Here is a 15,081-nt window from a genome sequence, read left to right on the forward strand (position 1 = left end):
ACAGTGATTAGCAATCCACCTGCCAACAAAGGGGACATGGGTCGAGCCCTGGTCTGGGAAGATCCCACATGCCGCGGAGCAACTAAGCCCATGTGCCACAACTACTGAGCCTGCGCTCTAGAGCCCGCGAGCCACAACTACTGATGCCCCCGCGCCTAGAGCCCGTGCTCCGCAACAAGAGAAGCCACTGCAATGAGAAGCCCGCACATAGCAACGAAGGGTAGCTACTGCTCGCTGCAACCAGAGAAGGCCTGCACACAGCAATGAAGACCAACGCAGCCAAAAATAAATTAATTTTTTAAAAACCTCCAATCCATTAAAAAAAAAGAAAAGAAAAAAATTTTGCCTGGCCAGATGAATTTTTTCTTTGAATCTTTTCCCAAACCTACTTCTTGTATGACAATTCTTCTGAACTAACATTAGTACTAAATCAGTTATATCTGAAAAACCAATAAAAAATCAGGTGAGATTAGGTCAAAATACAAAATTACTATTGGATTTCCTTATAGTTTTAATTCCTGTTTGATTTGTCAAACAAAAGTGTCTTTGCAAGGCAGTATGTTAGAACCTATAAGGAGCTCAAAATATTTAACACTGACTTCTTGCCCTTGGAAGATTTTATAAATCTTGGTAGGATATAAGTGACTAAAATAAAAAGTAGGTTTAATACCTCAGTTATACTTCTTATGTCCCAATTATATTGAAATGAATTGGGGAGATCACAAAAATATCAAACATATTTTGAATATGTTGGGTTCAAATTTCAGAAGTTGCAAAAATGAAAATACGTAGTCTTATTATAGGTATTACATTGCCATTTTAAGATACATGTCAAAATTCTTCTAAACCTTACCTGATAAGGCTGAAGTTTTCAGATATCCATCAAGGCTGGGTAAAATGTCCTTATAATAGGGCTGAATTACATGTTTGCCGATGTAAACTGACCATTCTTCTAGGGCATTCAGGCCGACTTCTGCCAATGGGGTATAGCTCAGGCCCAGTTTAAAAGCCATCTGTATGTGAGTACAAACAAGGTAATGAAACACAAGGAATATGAGATTCAAAGAGGGTTTCTAACGGCAAGCCTTTCCTCTGCCAGAACCAGACAGGCTGGAGGGAAGGGTACACTGAGGCCCCCTCAGGAAGGCCTGCCGGGGGGTGTCACTGCACACCTGCAGCACAGAGAGGGCTGAATCCTCACCCCCCACCCCCAGGGGCCCTCAGAGAGGACCAGCCAGGGTCCCTCCCCAAAGCTGCTCAGTGGCAGAAGCAGAACATGAACCAGGGTGTCTGACGGGTGAGCGCCTGCTGGGACTGCCATGCTTTCCAGGAAACAGGACACTGCACAAGAGATGCGTCTGCTCGGGACGATGCACCCACCTGCAAGGCAGGGACATAGGCTCTGACATCAAGTTCGATGATGTCGTGTGGCAGGGACAGGACAAAGGTCAAACAGGAGGCCAGGAGTTCATCTTTGTACTGCTTCATTTTAACTGACACCTTAGCAAGAAAGACGACAAGAACATCAGTGCTGCACACCTGAAGAGAGCCTTCAATTTCACAATCAACTACAAGAAACCCTATTCGCAAATAGGGAAAATGATCACGGGGCCTTTATCTCACACAGCCACGTTCATTTAAAAAGTAAGCACTGATCTCCAGGAAAAGTTCATTTGTTGAGTACTTAATTTCCATTATGTGGAAGAGCTAAAGAATCTATTAACTTTGAGTTGTCATCACTCAATTTTAAGAAACCTCAGGGGACTCTGGAAGCACAGAGATATCCTCTGTTAGTGATTTTAACCCCTTAATCCCCACATGGATTAAGCAGCCCATTTTTAAGTAATTAGATCATTTATAGGATTTTTCTCAACATACATTTTTTTTAAACATCTTTATTGCATTATAACTGCTCTACAATGGTGTGTTAGTTTCTGCTGTGTAACAAAGTGAATCAGCTATACATATACATCTATCCCCATATCTCCTCCCTCTTGCGTCTCCCTCCCACCCTCCCTATCCCACCCCTCTAGGTGGTCACAAAGCACCGAGCTGATCTCCCTGTGCTATGCGGCTGCTTCCCACTAGCTATCTATTTTACATTTGGTAGTGTATACATATGTCCATGCCACTCTCTCACTTCGTCCCAGCTTCCCCTTCCCCCTCCCTGTGTCCTCAAGTCCATTCAATTTTAAATAACCCATGACAACACTGGATAAATCACTTGAAAATTACCTCTTTACCAAATTTTGCAAACAAAGCAAAGCAAAAAGACTTTTCTGGGTCCTCAGAAGACTGTTTCTGACTCTTTGGACCAACACCCTATCAAACAAAACAGGGAATTAGTTCAGTGAATGATAACCAGGTAATCCTGTGTCCTAATCCGGCAGTTCCCAGCCTTCCTTCCAAGGGGAACCCATTTTCATGTTGCTCAGGCCTCATGCAGAGGGGAAGTGAAATCAGCCCTGAAAACGTTTCAGGCGGAGGCCAGCGAGAAACCGAGTGGGAGGTGGGGGGGCTTGCTGGTCAAGACCCAAGGCCTAAGTCTGCTCCCTGCCCCGGGGTTCTGATGCGCACACCTGTGGGCTGAAACACTGCTCACGCCCAGAGCCCCCAGACACAAACCCAGGTCCTCTCCAACCTCACGTGCCACCAGATCCCCTGGGCGGCCTGGGCACAGGCTGCTGGGCGGCGGCCCAGAGCTCCTGACGAGGTGAGCCTGGAGAGGGTGTGAGTGGTGCTAGTGATGCCGGAGCCCCAGCACCCAGCACCCCATGAGAGCCCCTGCAGAGCCAACGTCATCAGCCAGGTGTTGTAAATCAAAACAGAAAATGCTACTGGTTAAACTTTAAAGAGTGTCATCCAATTGCCACTCACATTATGTCTTTCAAAATACAAATAAAATTAGTAGACTTTAAAACTGCAATATGCTATCATGTTGCATTTTAGAAGGTATTTATACACACTCATGCAACCTAAGAAACACAGGAATATTCAGTGTCCTTCAAAAAAACACTTACCTCAAAATATTTTATTTTCTTGGCATTTCTCACAGCAATAGATAGCAATTTGTAGAAACCACTAATGAATGGCAACCGTGTAGACTGCAGAATTAATTCATATGCAAAGGAGTATACCCATGGCTCAAAAAATTCTACATGTTTCTCAGGAAGAATCTCCCTGTAAAAACAAATGTAAAGCTCAATGTAGAAATTCTCATCATGTACTATTTTTATTCAGCTTTGGATATAAGAGACATAATCAAAACAAAATCATAATCTATGATTCCATTATATATCATTTTCAAGTATATCTATATTCTTTGTTTTCCCCACCTGAGGACCTTTTAAATGTATTTTTTTAAATAGATAAATCTCAGCTGCTACATTTAAATATATTTTAAGTTTCATACAAGCAATTTTAGATTTTAAGTCCTACCATTTCATTTCTTATATCTACATAAGTGATTTTCCTATATTACAGCCAATAATTGATAATTTCCACTCTTGAACAAATAGCATTTTTTAAATACCTGCAAAATTCCACCAGGTTGATGAAAGCTAAAAAATCTTTAGGTTTAGCAGGATGCAAGTTAGCAGCTGGATCTGAAGTCGGGCTCACCCAAAGGCCAGCAGCTTCATTTTCATGCTTAAAAATTAATGGCACCAAAAAAACACTGTTAACATTCAATCGTTCAACAAATGACTCAGCAAGTGACTCCACAGCCAAGGCCTGAGTCTTTGAGGAAGGAATGCAAAACTGAGGAGGTACAGACGGGCCTCGGAAGCTCACAGTAGGATCAAAATGACGGGACCACAGAACGCGTGGCACGGGCGGCCACAGGGGACACCGACGGGGGAATAAAGGTGCACACACAGAGAGACAGGGTAGGTGGGGACTACAACTTCTCACAGGAGCAGTGGCGCCGGACAGAGGCAGAAGCTCACAACACAGAAAGGGTCAGTAACGACGTGTAGCTTTCAAAATGAGAAACAGAGGGACAGTTACAACTATTAGGTAACACAGAAATATTAACATGTTCAGTCTGTGTTTCAGATTCAGGTGGAAATGTCAAGGGCAAGGCTGGAGTCTAGACCCATTTGGGAAATGTTAATCTCAGAGGCGACAGCTGACCCGGCGGACAGTGCAAGGGGAGCAGAAGACACAGAGACTAGGACATGTGCTCCAAAAGCAGGTGTGTGGCCGACAGTCTCGGGGAGGCCCTCTGGGCATGTTTATGAAATTATTTTAGACGTAAATAAATAAAAAGCCTTAAAGAGCAACAGACCACCCCCAGTGTCCCCTTCTCGTGTAAAGGCATCACGAGTGCAGCCAGGCTGACGAGGCCCAGGGCCCACCTCTGCCCCTGCAGGAACCCCTGACCAAGTGGCCTCGGGCTCGGCCATGGAAGCCAATAGGCAAAGTCGACTGAAGGAACCATGGGCTCAGCAGCGAACTGAGTGTGTTCCACAGAGTCCACGCCCACTGACTCTAGCTTCATCACCTGAGTGTCTTATGATGAGGACTCCTCAGAGCGGACAGCAGCTCTGAGCCGGCAGCTTCACGCCAGGTCCCATCTTTGAGCCGGCCAGGAAAACTGCCTTAAGAACACAGGAGCAGGGAGTCTTCCCTGTCCGCCCTGGCCTACCTTCTACTCACTCCAGAGCACAGAGCTTGGAGCCTCCTCGGGTATCAACCAGAGGAACGCCAGGTTTCCCGATCCTACTGCAAAAGGCCACCTCTACACTAAGTAAGACTTGACTCTGCTATTGCTGAGGAATGAGTAACAATCCTAACAACTTTTTCCAAAGAGTCGCTTTAACTTATTAAACATATAAACTACTATCTAGTAGTTCTGAACAATCTAGTACAGAATATTTTCTACGCATTAGGCAATGCAAATAAAAAAGTATCAAGGACACATATTAATGCTAATAAACCAATGTCCTGCGATGTCCACAGGTGTGAGATTTGCTCATACTGCAGCAGCAGAGGGAGTTAGTACAAAAAGGATACAAAATTATTACTGACAAGCCCTTCTAACCTCTTGTTCCCCAACACTCTGCTTTTCCAGTGTAAGATCCAATTTCTCGATAATCTTCAAAACTGATTTTACAAATTCATCATACAGCAAACGATTCAGACTTGGAAGGGAGGAATTCACAAAGAGAAATGCTTCATCTGCTAAAAGAGAATCCTTAAAATAAAGAAAATAATAAATTTCAACATACTGTGCCAAAAAGTATCAGTACCAGTATTAAATAAGCATTATGATACATAAAGATGTGTACGTATATTTAGGTATTATGGAAACTCCTGTGTAAACTATAGCAGATTTACCTCAAAGTTTTCAAGCTGGAAAATGTAGATTCCTTCCTAAATTATTAGGACAATACCATTTCAGTCAGATACGACTTACGCAGTCATGTAACAAACACAAACAGTAGTAAATGAGAAGATTTAGGCCAATCCTTGTCAAAGTATTTACCACATTAATGTGTGTGTGTGTGTGTGTGTGTACACACATCTGTATACTATACATGGTGTGTCTATGTGCAATTGCACATGCATGTACATACGCACATATACACGTGTGCACATATAAATACGCATGTACTCACAGATACATGCATGCATACATATGTACAAATATATATCTATTCTCAGAATGGATTTAAAGTATTATAATCTATTATTTCTTTAAAACTGAAATATTCTACCTTTCCAAAAATATGGACCAATTACTCTGCCTTTACTCAAATAGTCTATGAAACTTAACCTCAAAATGTATCTAACATCACATATAAGAAAGCATATTTTAGGTAAAATTATTAACACTGTTATACTATTTTACCTCAATAAGAAAAACTCCTAAGATTTTTCACAGGATAGGAACCATCTATTGACAAACACTGCTTTTCCTAGTCTATGAATGCTTTGTCAAAGACCATGTTAAACGGTGGCCAGAACCTGGCTTAGAGCAGACACCGCTGAAACACCTGCCAGAAACGTAGGAGGCATGATTCTGACCGTGACAAACAGCCGTGCACCCATCTCCTTTGTACCTACTACATCAACCAGATTTACCTTCAGCTTTAGCAAATAAAAAGAGCACAGCTCTCCCGCGGTGATAACACTGCCTGCCATGTTCTTTTTATCCACCAGCCTGGGTCTGTCTGAAAGAACAACTCTGCACCAATTACACTCTGTATGCTGCTTCTTTGCTGAAACGAGGACTCAGCTATGGTAATTCATTAATTTTAAATGAGTTCTATGATTTTGTTCTTTTTATTTGATTTTTTCAAGTCTCACTTTAACTATCCTAACTTACACTGTTTTAATTTTTCATTACCTGAAGTACTTAAAAAAAAAAAGCCCTATTGAAAGTTAGTAAAATATACTTCTGAAGTAATTCTTAGGTGTAAAACTATGGAAACTAGTAAAGAGGAACTAAAGTACTTCTGTGGCTTTAAAATGGTCGTTTTTACCATCATCTGGTCACAGCTCAGGAGATTTCTAAAAAGATCCAAATAGTCTCTGTAGGTGGGCACCCGCCATTTGCCGGTTCTAGCTTCCCCTGACAGACGACAGTCCTCAGACTCGGGCTCAGCACCCTGGTGGAAAGACAAACATCCAACACTGAGGGCGGATCGGAGAACAGCAGCACTGCTGCACTTCTGCTTTCTGCTGTCAGAGTTCTCTAAGCTAAAAGAGCCCCCCCAGCTGCAGACCCTAATTTGCTTGAGGAAGATAGTATATTATGAAAGCATAATAAAAAGGCTGGGAAAAAGTCACAATTTTCTAACTAGGACTAAAACAGTGATGCACTAACGAGTGTTTCAAAACAATATCCAAGGTATGTGTTATGAATAATTTACCTCAACTTCTTATACAGAGCTCTCATCTCATCCTATTTCCTGTTAACTTAAAGTAACTAAGACATGCCTCCCATAATATACCTAAGCATTTTGTCCTACAGCTTCAAGAGAAAAAGATCCCTTTTTGTAAAAATGTATTTATAGTAGTAAGGTTATGTTTAAGGATGTCTCATAACCATCACCGGAAAAAGTACTTAGGTATTACAGCCTATACTTTCAAAATGTAGCTAATGGCTAATAACAAAAAAACCACTTTTGTATATTTACAGACTAAAAACTCCAGCAACATCTTTAGCTTTCAAGATGACAAAAGACTAACTTTCAAATCATACATTCAGAATTTACCTTTTGAAGGATCACTGGTTTAGAACATATTCTGATTAAACCTTGATGCACTATAAAAAGAAAATGAAAACAAAAAAGAAAAATACACTGAAAAATATAACCACTCAATTAAAATGACAGCCATTATCTTTTTGACCATAACTTACCTCTCAAATTTTTCTCTAAGTTTGGTAATATCTTTAGTTTTAATTTTTTTTCTTTTTTTTCTTTTGTTTTAAATTTTAGACTATTAAGATTCAAAATCAAAAGAAAGAAAAAAAATTCAAAAAATGGATAGAAAAAGGATATTTTGGTCCACCAAAATATTAGGAGTTCTCCAAGAGGCATCAAAAGATACAAAAGAATTTGGCAACCAGATGTTCTTTATATCAAACAACATGTTAAGTATTAACCATTCATCATCCTCAAAACAAGTAAATTCCAAACTCACCCATAGTACTAATGCAATTCCAGAGAACTGGTCCTTTTTCTGCCAAGGCCAGGAAAACTTTCACTATGGCTTTACAACACACCAACTGCATTTTTGGACCGTACTGGGGGAAACTGTCTATCTGCACGACCACGAGGTGCTCCAGAACTGGCATGTGCACCTCAGGAACCTGCCAGAAAGGAGAGCACACGAAGAGCGAGGGCAGGCAATGAATAACTACAGGGACCATACAGACAGTCACAGTAAACACAATGCCATTAGACACGTATCAGATGAATGAAAAACCAGGATTATTACCTAATCTGCTAATTTGTTGCTATAATTATCTAAAAAAAAATCAGAGTAACTGTCTAAATGATACTTAAGGTGCAATTCTACCCCAAGCAGCAATCTTAATCTTTTAGAAAGATAAAAAGTAACAAATAATTTTTCCTACTTTGGGAACAAAAAGTCAAGTTTCATGACAAAAACCGTACCGATACAAAATACTAGCTAAAAATGTCACCTTGGGGACTTCCCTGGTGCTCCAGTGGATAAGACTCCGTGCTCCCAATGCAAGGGGCCCAGGTTCAATCCCTATTCGGGGAACTAGACCCTACAGGCATGCCACAACTAGGGAGCCCGCCTGCTACAACTAAGGAGCCCACGTGCCACAACTAAGACCCGGTACAACCCAATAAATAAATATAAATAAAGATATTAGAAAAAAAAGGTCACCTTGCCCACAATGTGCCCCTACTGAATGCATATTAACTCCTGCTACGCCATCAAATTACCTGAAGAACGGAGGTTAAACAGTCACAACTGTACTCCTTTTAACCAACTATCTCACTCACCGTATCAAGGTGAAGCAAGACACTGGCAACAGACTGGAGGAAACTGGGCATCTGGTAGACGTGGTCCTCGGCCGTGTCTGTCTCGGTGAGGAACAGCTGCCGGCAGCGCTGAACAAGCTCCACGAACATGAAGCCAACGTCTTCTGCGTTTATAACCTTGCAAGGCTTTAGGGAAGGAAAACAAGCCTCTGTCAACCTTACCAACTTCAAAATAATGGTGTTTAAGGTGTCGTGTTAAGCCATGTTGTTATAAACTGAACGTTAACAAGCTTTTTAATGGAGAAGAAATGCAGATATAAAATACAGTGTATGTTCTACAGATGCTTTCTGAAATATCTGTAAGTACATTCTGCACAGCTATTAATACACAACACACCTACTGAACCCTGTGTTCTAGGCACTGGGAAGACAGTAGTTATCAAAGACAACTGGGTGCAGGCCCTCCCCAGAGGCCAGTCGCCCAGAGGAAGGGACAGACCCAAACCACGGAGGCACAGCACACGGCACCCAGAGGCACCTTCCTCACTCACGCACCCGGCTGTGCCGTCCTCCGCCCGGCCGCGTGCTCCCGAGGCCCCTTAGACTTCGGCTCGAGTCCCTCCTCCACGAGACTCTGGCCCCTGTATCTTTGCCGCGTCCTCTCCCTTCCTCCCTGTTGGCCATGCTCTGGCTACACTACGTCACCACAACCAACAAGTCCCAGCTGGCCAGACCTCAGGGTCTGAAGCTGTGAAGCCCAGGCTCTCAGTCACCTCTGAGCCTTCTCACACACTGTTTCTTCTGCCCTAAGTACACTGAAAGGAGCCGCAGAGACAATGGAGATAAAGGTTTATTTTTAAGGGGAAAGGATCATCTGGAAACAAATGAGGAAGCACGAGGGAAGGAGCGAGGAGTGGTGTGGAGCGCTGGAAACAGACACACAGACCCTACAGCAGGGAAGCAGCCCTGGGAGGCAGATCTGCAGAGGCAGGGAGTGACGCCCTCTGTCGAGTGGAAGCACCCAAGGCGACGGTCAATGTCCCTAAACAGACCTCACGCAGGCACAGGGAGGGGCTCTCGCTAGCGCGCCAAGCATCACCACCAAACTGCACCTCATCAACAACAGGCAGCGTGGCAGTGGGTAAAACGTGCTGTTTCTCATCTTCAGGTCGGAGTTATGTCTTGGTTCTGTCAACTGTTCGCTGTGTGCCCTTTCACGAGTTACCTAATATCTCTGGGCCTCAGTTTCCTCACCAGTAAAGTGGAATCATATTCCTAAAAGCTTGTGGGAGAGTTATGAGTATTTGAGATAATACACATACAGAATCCTATTACAGAGCAGGCACTGAAAAAAACAAGTTAATAACAAAGCAAGTAAGAACAATATTTTCACAAGTGTGAGATGCTATTCAAAATACAATAAAGTACATTCCTTTAAACACTCAAGTGAAACTAAAAAGACAAGAGTAAATTAATGGGCATACCCCTGCAAAGAGTCCATATCCTCGAACGGCGATGGACAAGTCCTTGCTGTTTGCGTCCACGTTTCTGATGATGCCATAGAACTGCTCCATGAAGTACCGCAGCTTACTTCTGTGCGTCTCTGCGTTGTTCGCTACCATAAAAGAAAGCTGCAATGGCATAATGTTTACTTTAGAGACACTTCTACGAAAACAAAGGAATCTATCCAAATGTGAAAAGGCTAGAACTGCTGAGTAAGACATTATCAATGTGTTGTCACAGTTCCACAGTTGTTTTTACTCATAAAGAACCATTTCTTCCATCTGCTTGCTTAGTCTCCAACAGCTTCAGAAAAGGCACTTTCTCAAGTAAGCCTTTATTATACGTGATGCTTTTACTAGAGAAAGGGACTGAAAGAGACCAGGAAGATGCAGGAAGACGTTTGCACAAAACACAGGCTCCGGACGAAAGCTCCCTGATGAAGCAGAAGGCATCTTTAGACTCATCTGTGACTCATGGTGACACAGAGCTGGGCAGCCCAGCGGCCGGTGAGTTCAGTCACCAACAGACTGGGACCCACAGGAGAGAACATGGGGACGGCTCAAAACTAAAAATCAGAAAGACAAGTGTCTTATGTGCCTTTCTGAGTACAGGTTTTTTACCTCCTTAGGTAGGTTTATTCTTCCTTAGGTAGGTATTTTATTCTTTTTGTTGCAATGCTGAATGGTACTGTTTCCTTAATTTCTCTTTCTGATCTTTTGTTGTTAGTGTATAGGAATGCAAGAGATTTCTGTGCATTAATTTTGTATCCTGCAACTTCACCAAATTCATTGATTAGCTCTAGTAGTTTTCTGGTGGCATCTTTAGGATTCTCTATGTATAGTATCATGTCATCTGCAAACAGTGACAGTTTTACTTCTTTTCCAATTTGTATACCTTTTATTTCCTTTTCTTCTCTGACTGCCGTGGCTAGAACTTCCAAAACTATGTTGAATAGTGGCGAGAGTGGACATGCTTGTCTTGTTCCTGATCTTAGAGGAAATGCTTTCAGTTTTTCACCGAGAATGACGTTTCCTGTGGGTTTGTCGTATATGGCCTTTATTATGTTGAGGTATGTTCCCTCTATACCCACATTCTGGAGAGTTTTTATCATAAATAGGTGTTGAATTCTATCAAAAGCTTTTTCTGCATCTATTGAGATGATCATATGGTTTTTATTCTTCAATTTGTTAATGTGGTTTATCACATTGATTGATTTGCGTATACTGAAAAATCCTTGCATCCCTGGGATAAATTCCACTTCATCATGGTGTATGACACAAACAGATGGAGAGATATACCATGTTCTTGGATTGGAAGCATCAATATTGTGAAAATGACTATACTACCCAAAGCATTCTACAGATTCAATGCAATCCCTATCAAATTACCAGTGGCATTTTTTACAAAATTAGAACAAAAAAATCTTAAAATTTGTATGGAGACATAAAAGACCCCAAAGAGCCAAAGCAGTCTTGAGAGAAAAAAAAACGGAGCTGGAGGAATCAGACTCCCGGACTTCAGACTATACTACAAAGCTACAGTAATCAAGATAATATGGTACTGGCACAAAAATAGAAATACAGATCAATGGAACAGGATAGAAAGCCCAGAGATAAACCCACACACCTATGGTCAACTAATCTATGACAAAAGAGGCAAGAATATACAATGGAAAAAAGACAGTCTCTTCAATAAGTGGTGCTGGGAAAACTGGACAGCCACATGTATAAGAATGAAATTAGAACACTCCCTAACACCATACACAAAAATAAACTGGAAATGGATTAAAGACCTAAATATAAGACCAGACACTATAAAACTCTTGGAGGAGGGCTTCCCTGGTGGCGCAGTGGTTGGGGGTCCGCCTGCCGATGCGGGGGGCCCGGGTTCGTGCCCCGGTCCGGGAGGATCCCACGTGCTGCGGAGCGGCTGGGCCCGTGGGCCGTGGCCGCTGGGCCTGCGCGTCCAGAGCCTGTGCTCCGCGGCGGCGGGGACCGCGGCAGTGAGAGGCCCGCATACCGCAAAAAAAAAAAAAAACTCTTGGAGGAAAACATAGGAAGAACACTCTTTGACATAAATCACAGCAAGATCTTTTTTGACCCACCTCCTAGAGTAATGGAAACAAAAATAAACAACTGGGACCTAATGAAACTTAAAAGCTTTTGCACAGGGCTTCCCTGGTGGCGCAGTGGTTGAGGGTCCGCCTGCCGATGCAGGGGACACGGCTTTGTGCCCCGGTCTGGAAAGATCCCACATGCCCCGGAGCAGTTGGGCCTGTGAGCCATGGCCACTGAGCCCATGCGTCTGGAGCCTGTGCTCCGCAGCGGGAGAGGCCACAACAGTGAGAGGTACCACAAAAAAAAAAAAAAAAAAAAAAAAAGAATGGCAAACCACTACAGGAAAAAAAGATCATCAACAGTCACCACGGAAATTCAAATTAAAATCACAGTAGGGTAACACTGTACACCCATCAGACGGGCTGAAATTAAAGACTGGCAATACTAGGTGCTGGCAAGAACGTGGGGTGGCTGGAACTTACCGGTGGGGATGGAAAACGGTGCAAACGGTTTGAAAAGGAGTTTAGCAGTCGCTCATAAACTGCAACCTATGCCTACCATGCACCCCAGCAAAGCCCCTTCTAGGTGTCTGCTCCAGAGCCATGAGAACAGTCGGCAAGGGTGCTGCTCACCAATGCCCTCAGCTGCTCCCGCTACAAGAGCCCCCGCAGCCCAACCCCTGGTAGCCATGCGTCTGCTGCTGCATCTGGGACTCTATTTCTGTTTTGTGGATGGGTTCATTTGTACCCTTTTTTAGATTCCACATGTAAGTGCTATTTTATGAAAAAATAAAATAAAATAAAATAAAGCAGTAAAACGCCCCAGGAGTCCCTACAGGAGCTGTGGGATATGCCTACAGCAGGACAGCAGCTGTGCCCCAGGTGTGTGAGGACTCCCAATGCCGCTCTTCAGAATGTCCATCAGCGCCGCCCCAGCCAGTCTCATTCCCACCACCAGCCCACCCCTTGGGTGTTTCCAGCTGCCACTGGGCACTCAGAACCACAGCACCTGCTCCTTGGCCAATGGAGACACCCAGCCACCTGCAGGCTCCCCCTGCACCCACACCCCGGCTGGACCTGGACCCCAGGGCAGGTGGGCTCATCTCCGTCACGAAGCCACAGAGACACAAGCATCTTGTCTTAACATGGCAGCTGACGCTGACCCCCACCCTCACTGGGCCACCGGCTCCAGGGAGCCCTGGCCTCCCAACCGTCTCTCCCTGCTGCCACTTCTTCTATCCAACCTTGGCTCTGAGGCCCTGATCCGATCTGGCATCTTCTGAGCTTTCTTCCAGACCTGCTGCCACCCATGCGGCTGATGGATAAGCATGCTTTCTCTTTAAGTACCACGGAAGCTAATGGATCAACTTGTATTTACTTTTCAAACGTTCACGCACAAGATTGGAATTTAATTTTTTGCATAGAAAGAATTTTAAACAGTACCTGTTTCAGGAAAGATTCCAGAGCTGAATATGCAGCTTTTTTCAATTCTGTATTTGTGTGGCTACACCATTTTGACAGTATTTCAAATAAGGAAACGTAGTTGTCCAGGAGGCAGGTGCTAAACTGAGATGCATGCAGGGTAAATATGGACAGGCCAGCTGCAAATGCAAAATACATCACGTTTAAAATAAGACGACAAAGGGCGGAACAAAGAGCTAAGAAAAAGCTTCAGGCACACGTCAAATTAAAACTGTGCTCACAAAGGAGGCTCCAGTGGTCCCCGAGACCTCTGATGCCTCCATCCTCCATCTGAATCGACAGGCCCGTGACTCCCAAAACAAAGGTCGGAAGTAGGATCAGGGTTTATTCAGATAAAGTCAGAATCAAACAATCTGGATCCCCTGAGAGTTGCTCTGAAGAGATTTTTTTCTGCAATCATGTGATCTAAGTGTGACCATCTCAACCAGCGCCCAAGAGGCCCCGTCATAACCACGTGGGAGCCTCACAGGTGTCATTGCACTGACTTTCACTCACAGTTTAAGCAAACATTCACTCAATGCACTAACTTAATAATCTGAAACATTCCACCTCATTAAATAAAGGATCTTACCCAAAGGCACCGCGTATCTCTTCAGATCAATCTATTAAAAAAAAAATTTACCATCAATGTTTGACAATCACAAGGCTCAGCTAAAAAGAATTAGAGGAACATTAAATCTCACCTGAGGACAGATTGCCTTTAGTGCAAAATCAAAAATCTCCCTTGAAGTCTGGGGATCTGGGGAAAAACAGAAAGCAGCCCTGTCACACAGCATAATCGTATCATCTGACCAAGCTCACAAGGTATTAAGACTAACAGCTCTGTTTCAGACAGCACGGCCTCCTCCTCCCTCACCTGGCTTCATCCAACGGACCCTTAAACACTCTGTCCCGCTTGTGCTCTGACAGCGACCGGCGCTGCCTGTGCTGAGCTGGACTCTGCTCTGGTCTCTTGGCATCAGCCTCCTCCAGAGGAGCCCCCCTCAGGCATCCTGCGGGCCTCTCTGCCCAGGCTCCCGAGCTGACCCTGCCCACACACACAGCTGTACACATCGTGTCTCGGGAGGCTGCCAAGGCCGTGTCTTGAGATCTCCTTTCTCCCACAGGACCCAGTCCTATGTGGTGCACGCACGCTAAGTGTGGATGCTGCACAGCGGCCACAGCTACACACGTCCAGGACGAAAAGCCAGGTTCTGGCCTGCAGCTCAGTAAACAGTGGACGGACTTCAGCTGCTCACTGCCACCAAGAATCATGGCTCTCGGCGCTGCACTAACGCACACCTCAGCCGAAGCAGGCAGGCAGACCTCATAAACATCAAGGCCCAGACCTGTTCCTCACAGAAAAATCACCGCGCGGAAGCCCCTCTCACACTGACCCCGCATTCTATGCGACCTCACCCCTCCCCAGCACTCTGCAGCAGGCAGCCCAGCTCTCGTGACCCCGACCACAGCCGGCAGCCTGGACGCCCGGGAACCCACTGCTCCCGCTGCCCGGAACGTCCTCCCCAGCCCCTCCCCAGCCGGCCCCTCGCCACCCTGCAGGCCTTTGCCTCTCGTCACCTCCCCAGAAAG

The 15,081-nt window shown here is 44.3% G+C and overlaps 1 protein-coding gene across 5 annotated transcripts in view; it reads right to left on the reverse strand.

The window, feature by feature from the left end:
• PRKDC (protein kinase, DNA-activated, catalytic subunit) overlaps window positions 1-15,081 on the reverse strand; it is a 150,603-nt gene that overhangs the window by 120,774 nt on the left and 14,748 nt on the right. For all 5 annotated transcript variants that reach the window (XR_004486071.2, XM_033437691.2, XM_033437690.2 and 2 more), the window contains exons 8-21: window positions 14,193-14,248; window positions 14,081-14,111; window positions 13,471-13,628; window positions 9,953-10,099; window positions 8,490-8,654; window positions 7,654-7,822; window positions 7,224-7,273; window positions 6,489-6,614; window positions 5,045-5,197; window positions 3,533-3,648; window positions 3,021-3,180; window positions 2,236-2,322; window positions 1,381-1,500; window positions 854-1,013 (exon numbers count right to left, since the gene is read on the reverse strand). Coding sequence is in view for 4 of the 5 variants with exons in the window: in XM_033437691.2 (XP_033293582.1) it covers window positions 854-1,013; window positions 1,381-1,500; window positions 2,236-2,322; window positions 3,021-3,180; window positions 3,533-3,648; window positions 5,045-5,197; window positions 6,489-6,614; window positions 7,224-7,273; window positions 7,654-7,822; window positions 8,490-8,654; window positions 9,953-10,099; window positions 13,471-13,628; window positions 14,081-14,111; window positions 14,193-14,248 (1,698 nt within the window). In the remaining variant the exon portion in view is untranslated. The remainder of the gene's footprint in view (window positions 1-853; window positions 1,014-1,380; window positions 1,501-2,235; window positions 2,323-3,020; window positions 3,181-3,532; window positions 3,649-5,044; window positions 5,198-6,488; window positions 6,615-7,223; window positions 7,274-7,653; window positions 7,823-8,489; window positions 8,655-9,952; window positions 10,100-13,470; window positions 13,629-14,080; window positions 14,112-14,192; window positions 14,249-15,081) is intronic.

The sequence above is a fragment of the Orcinus orca genome, chromosome 17 (genome assembly GCF_937001465.1).
Source record: "Orcinus orca chromosome 17, mOrcOrc1.1, whole genome shotgun sequence".
NCBI lineage: Eukaryota > Metazoa > Chordata > Mammalia > Artiodactyla > Delphinidae > Orcinus > Orcinus orca.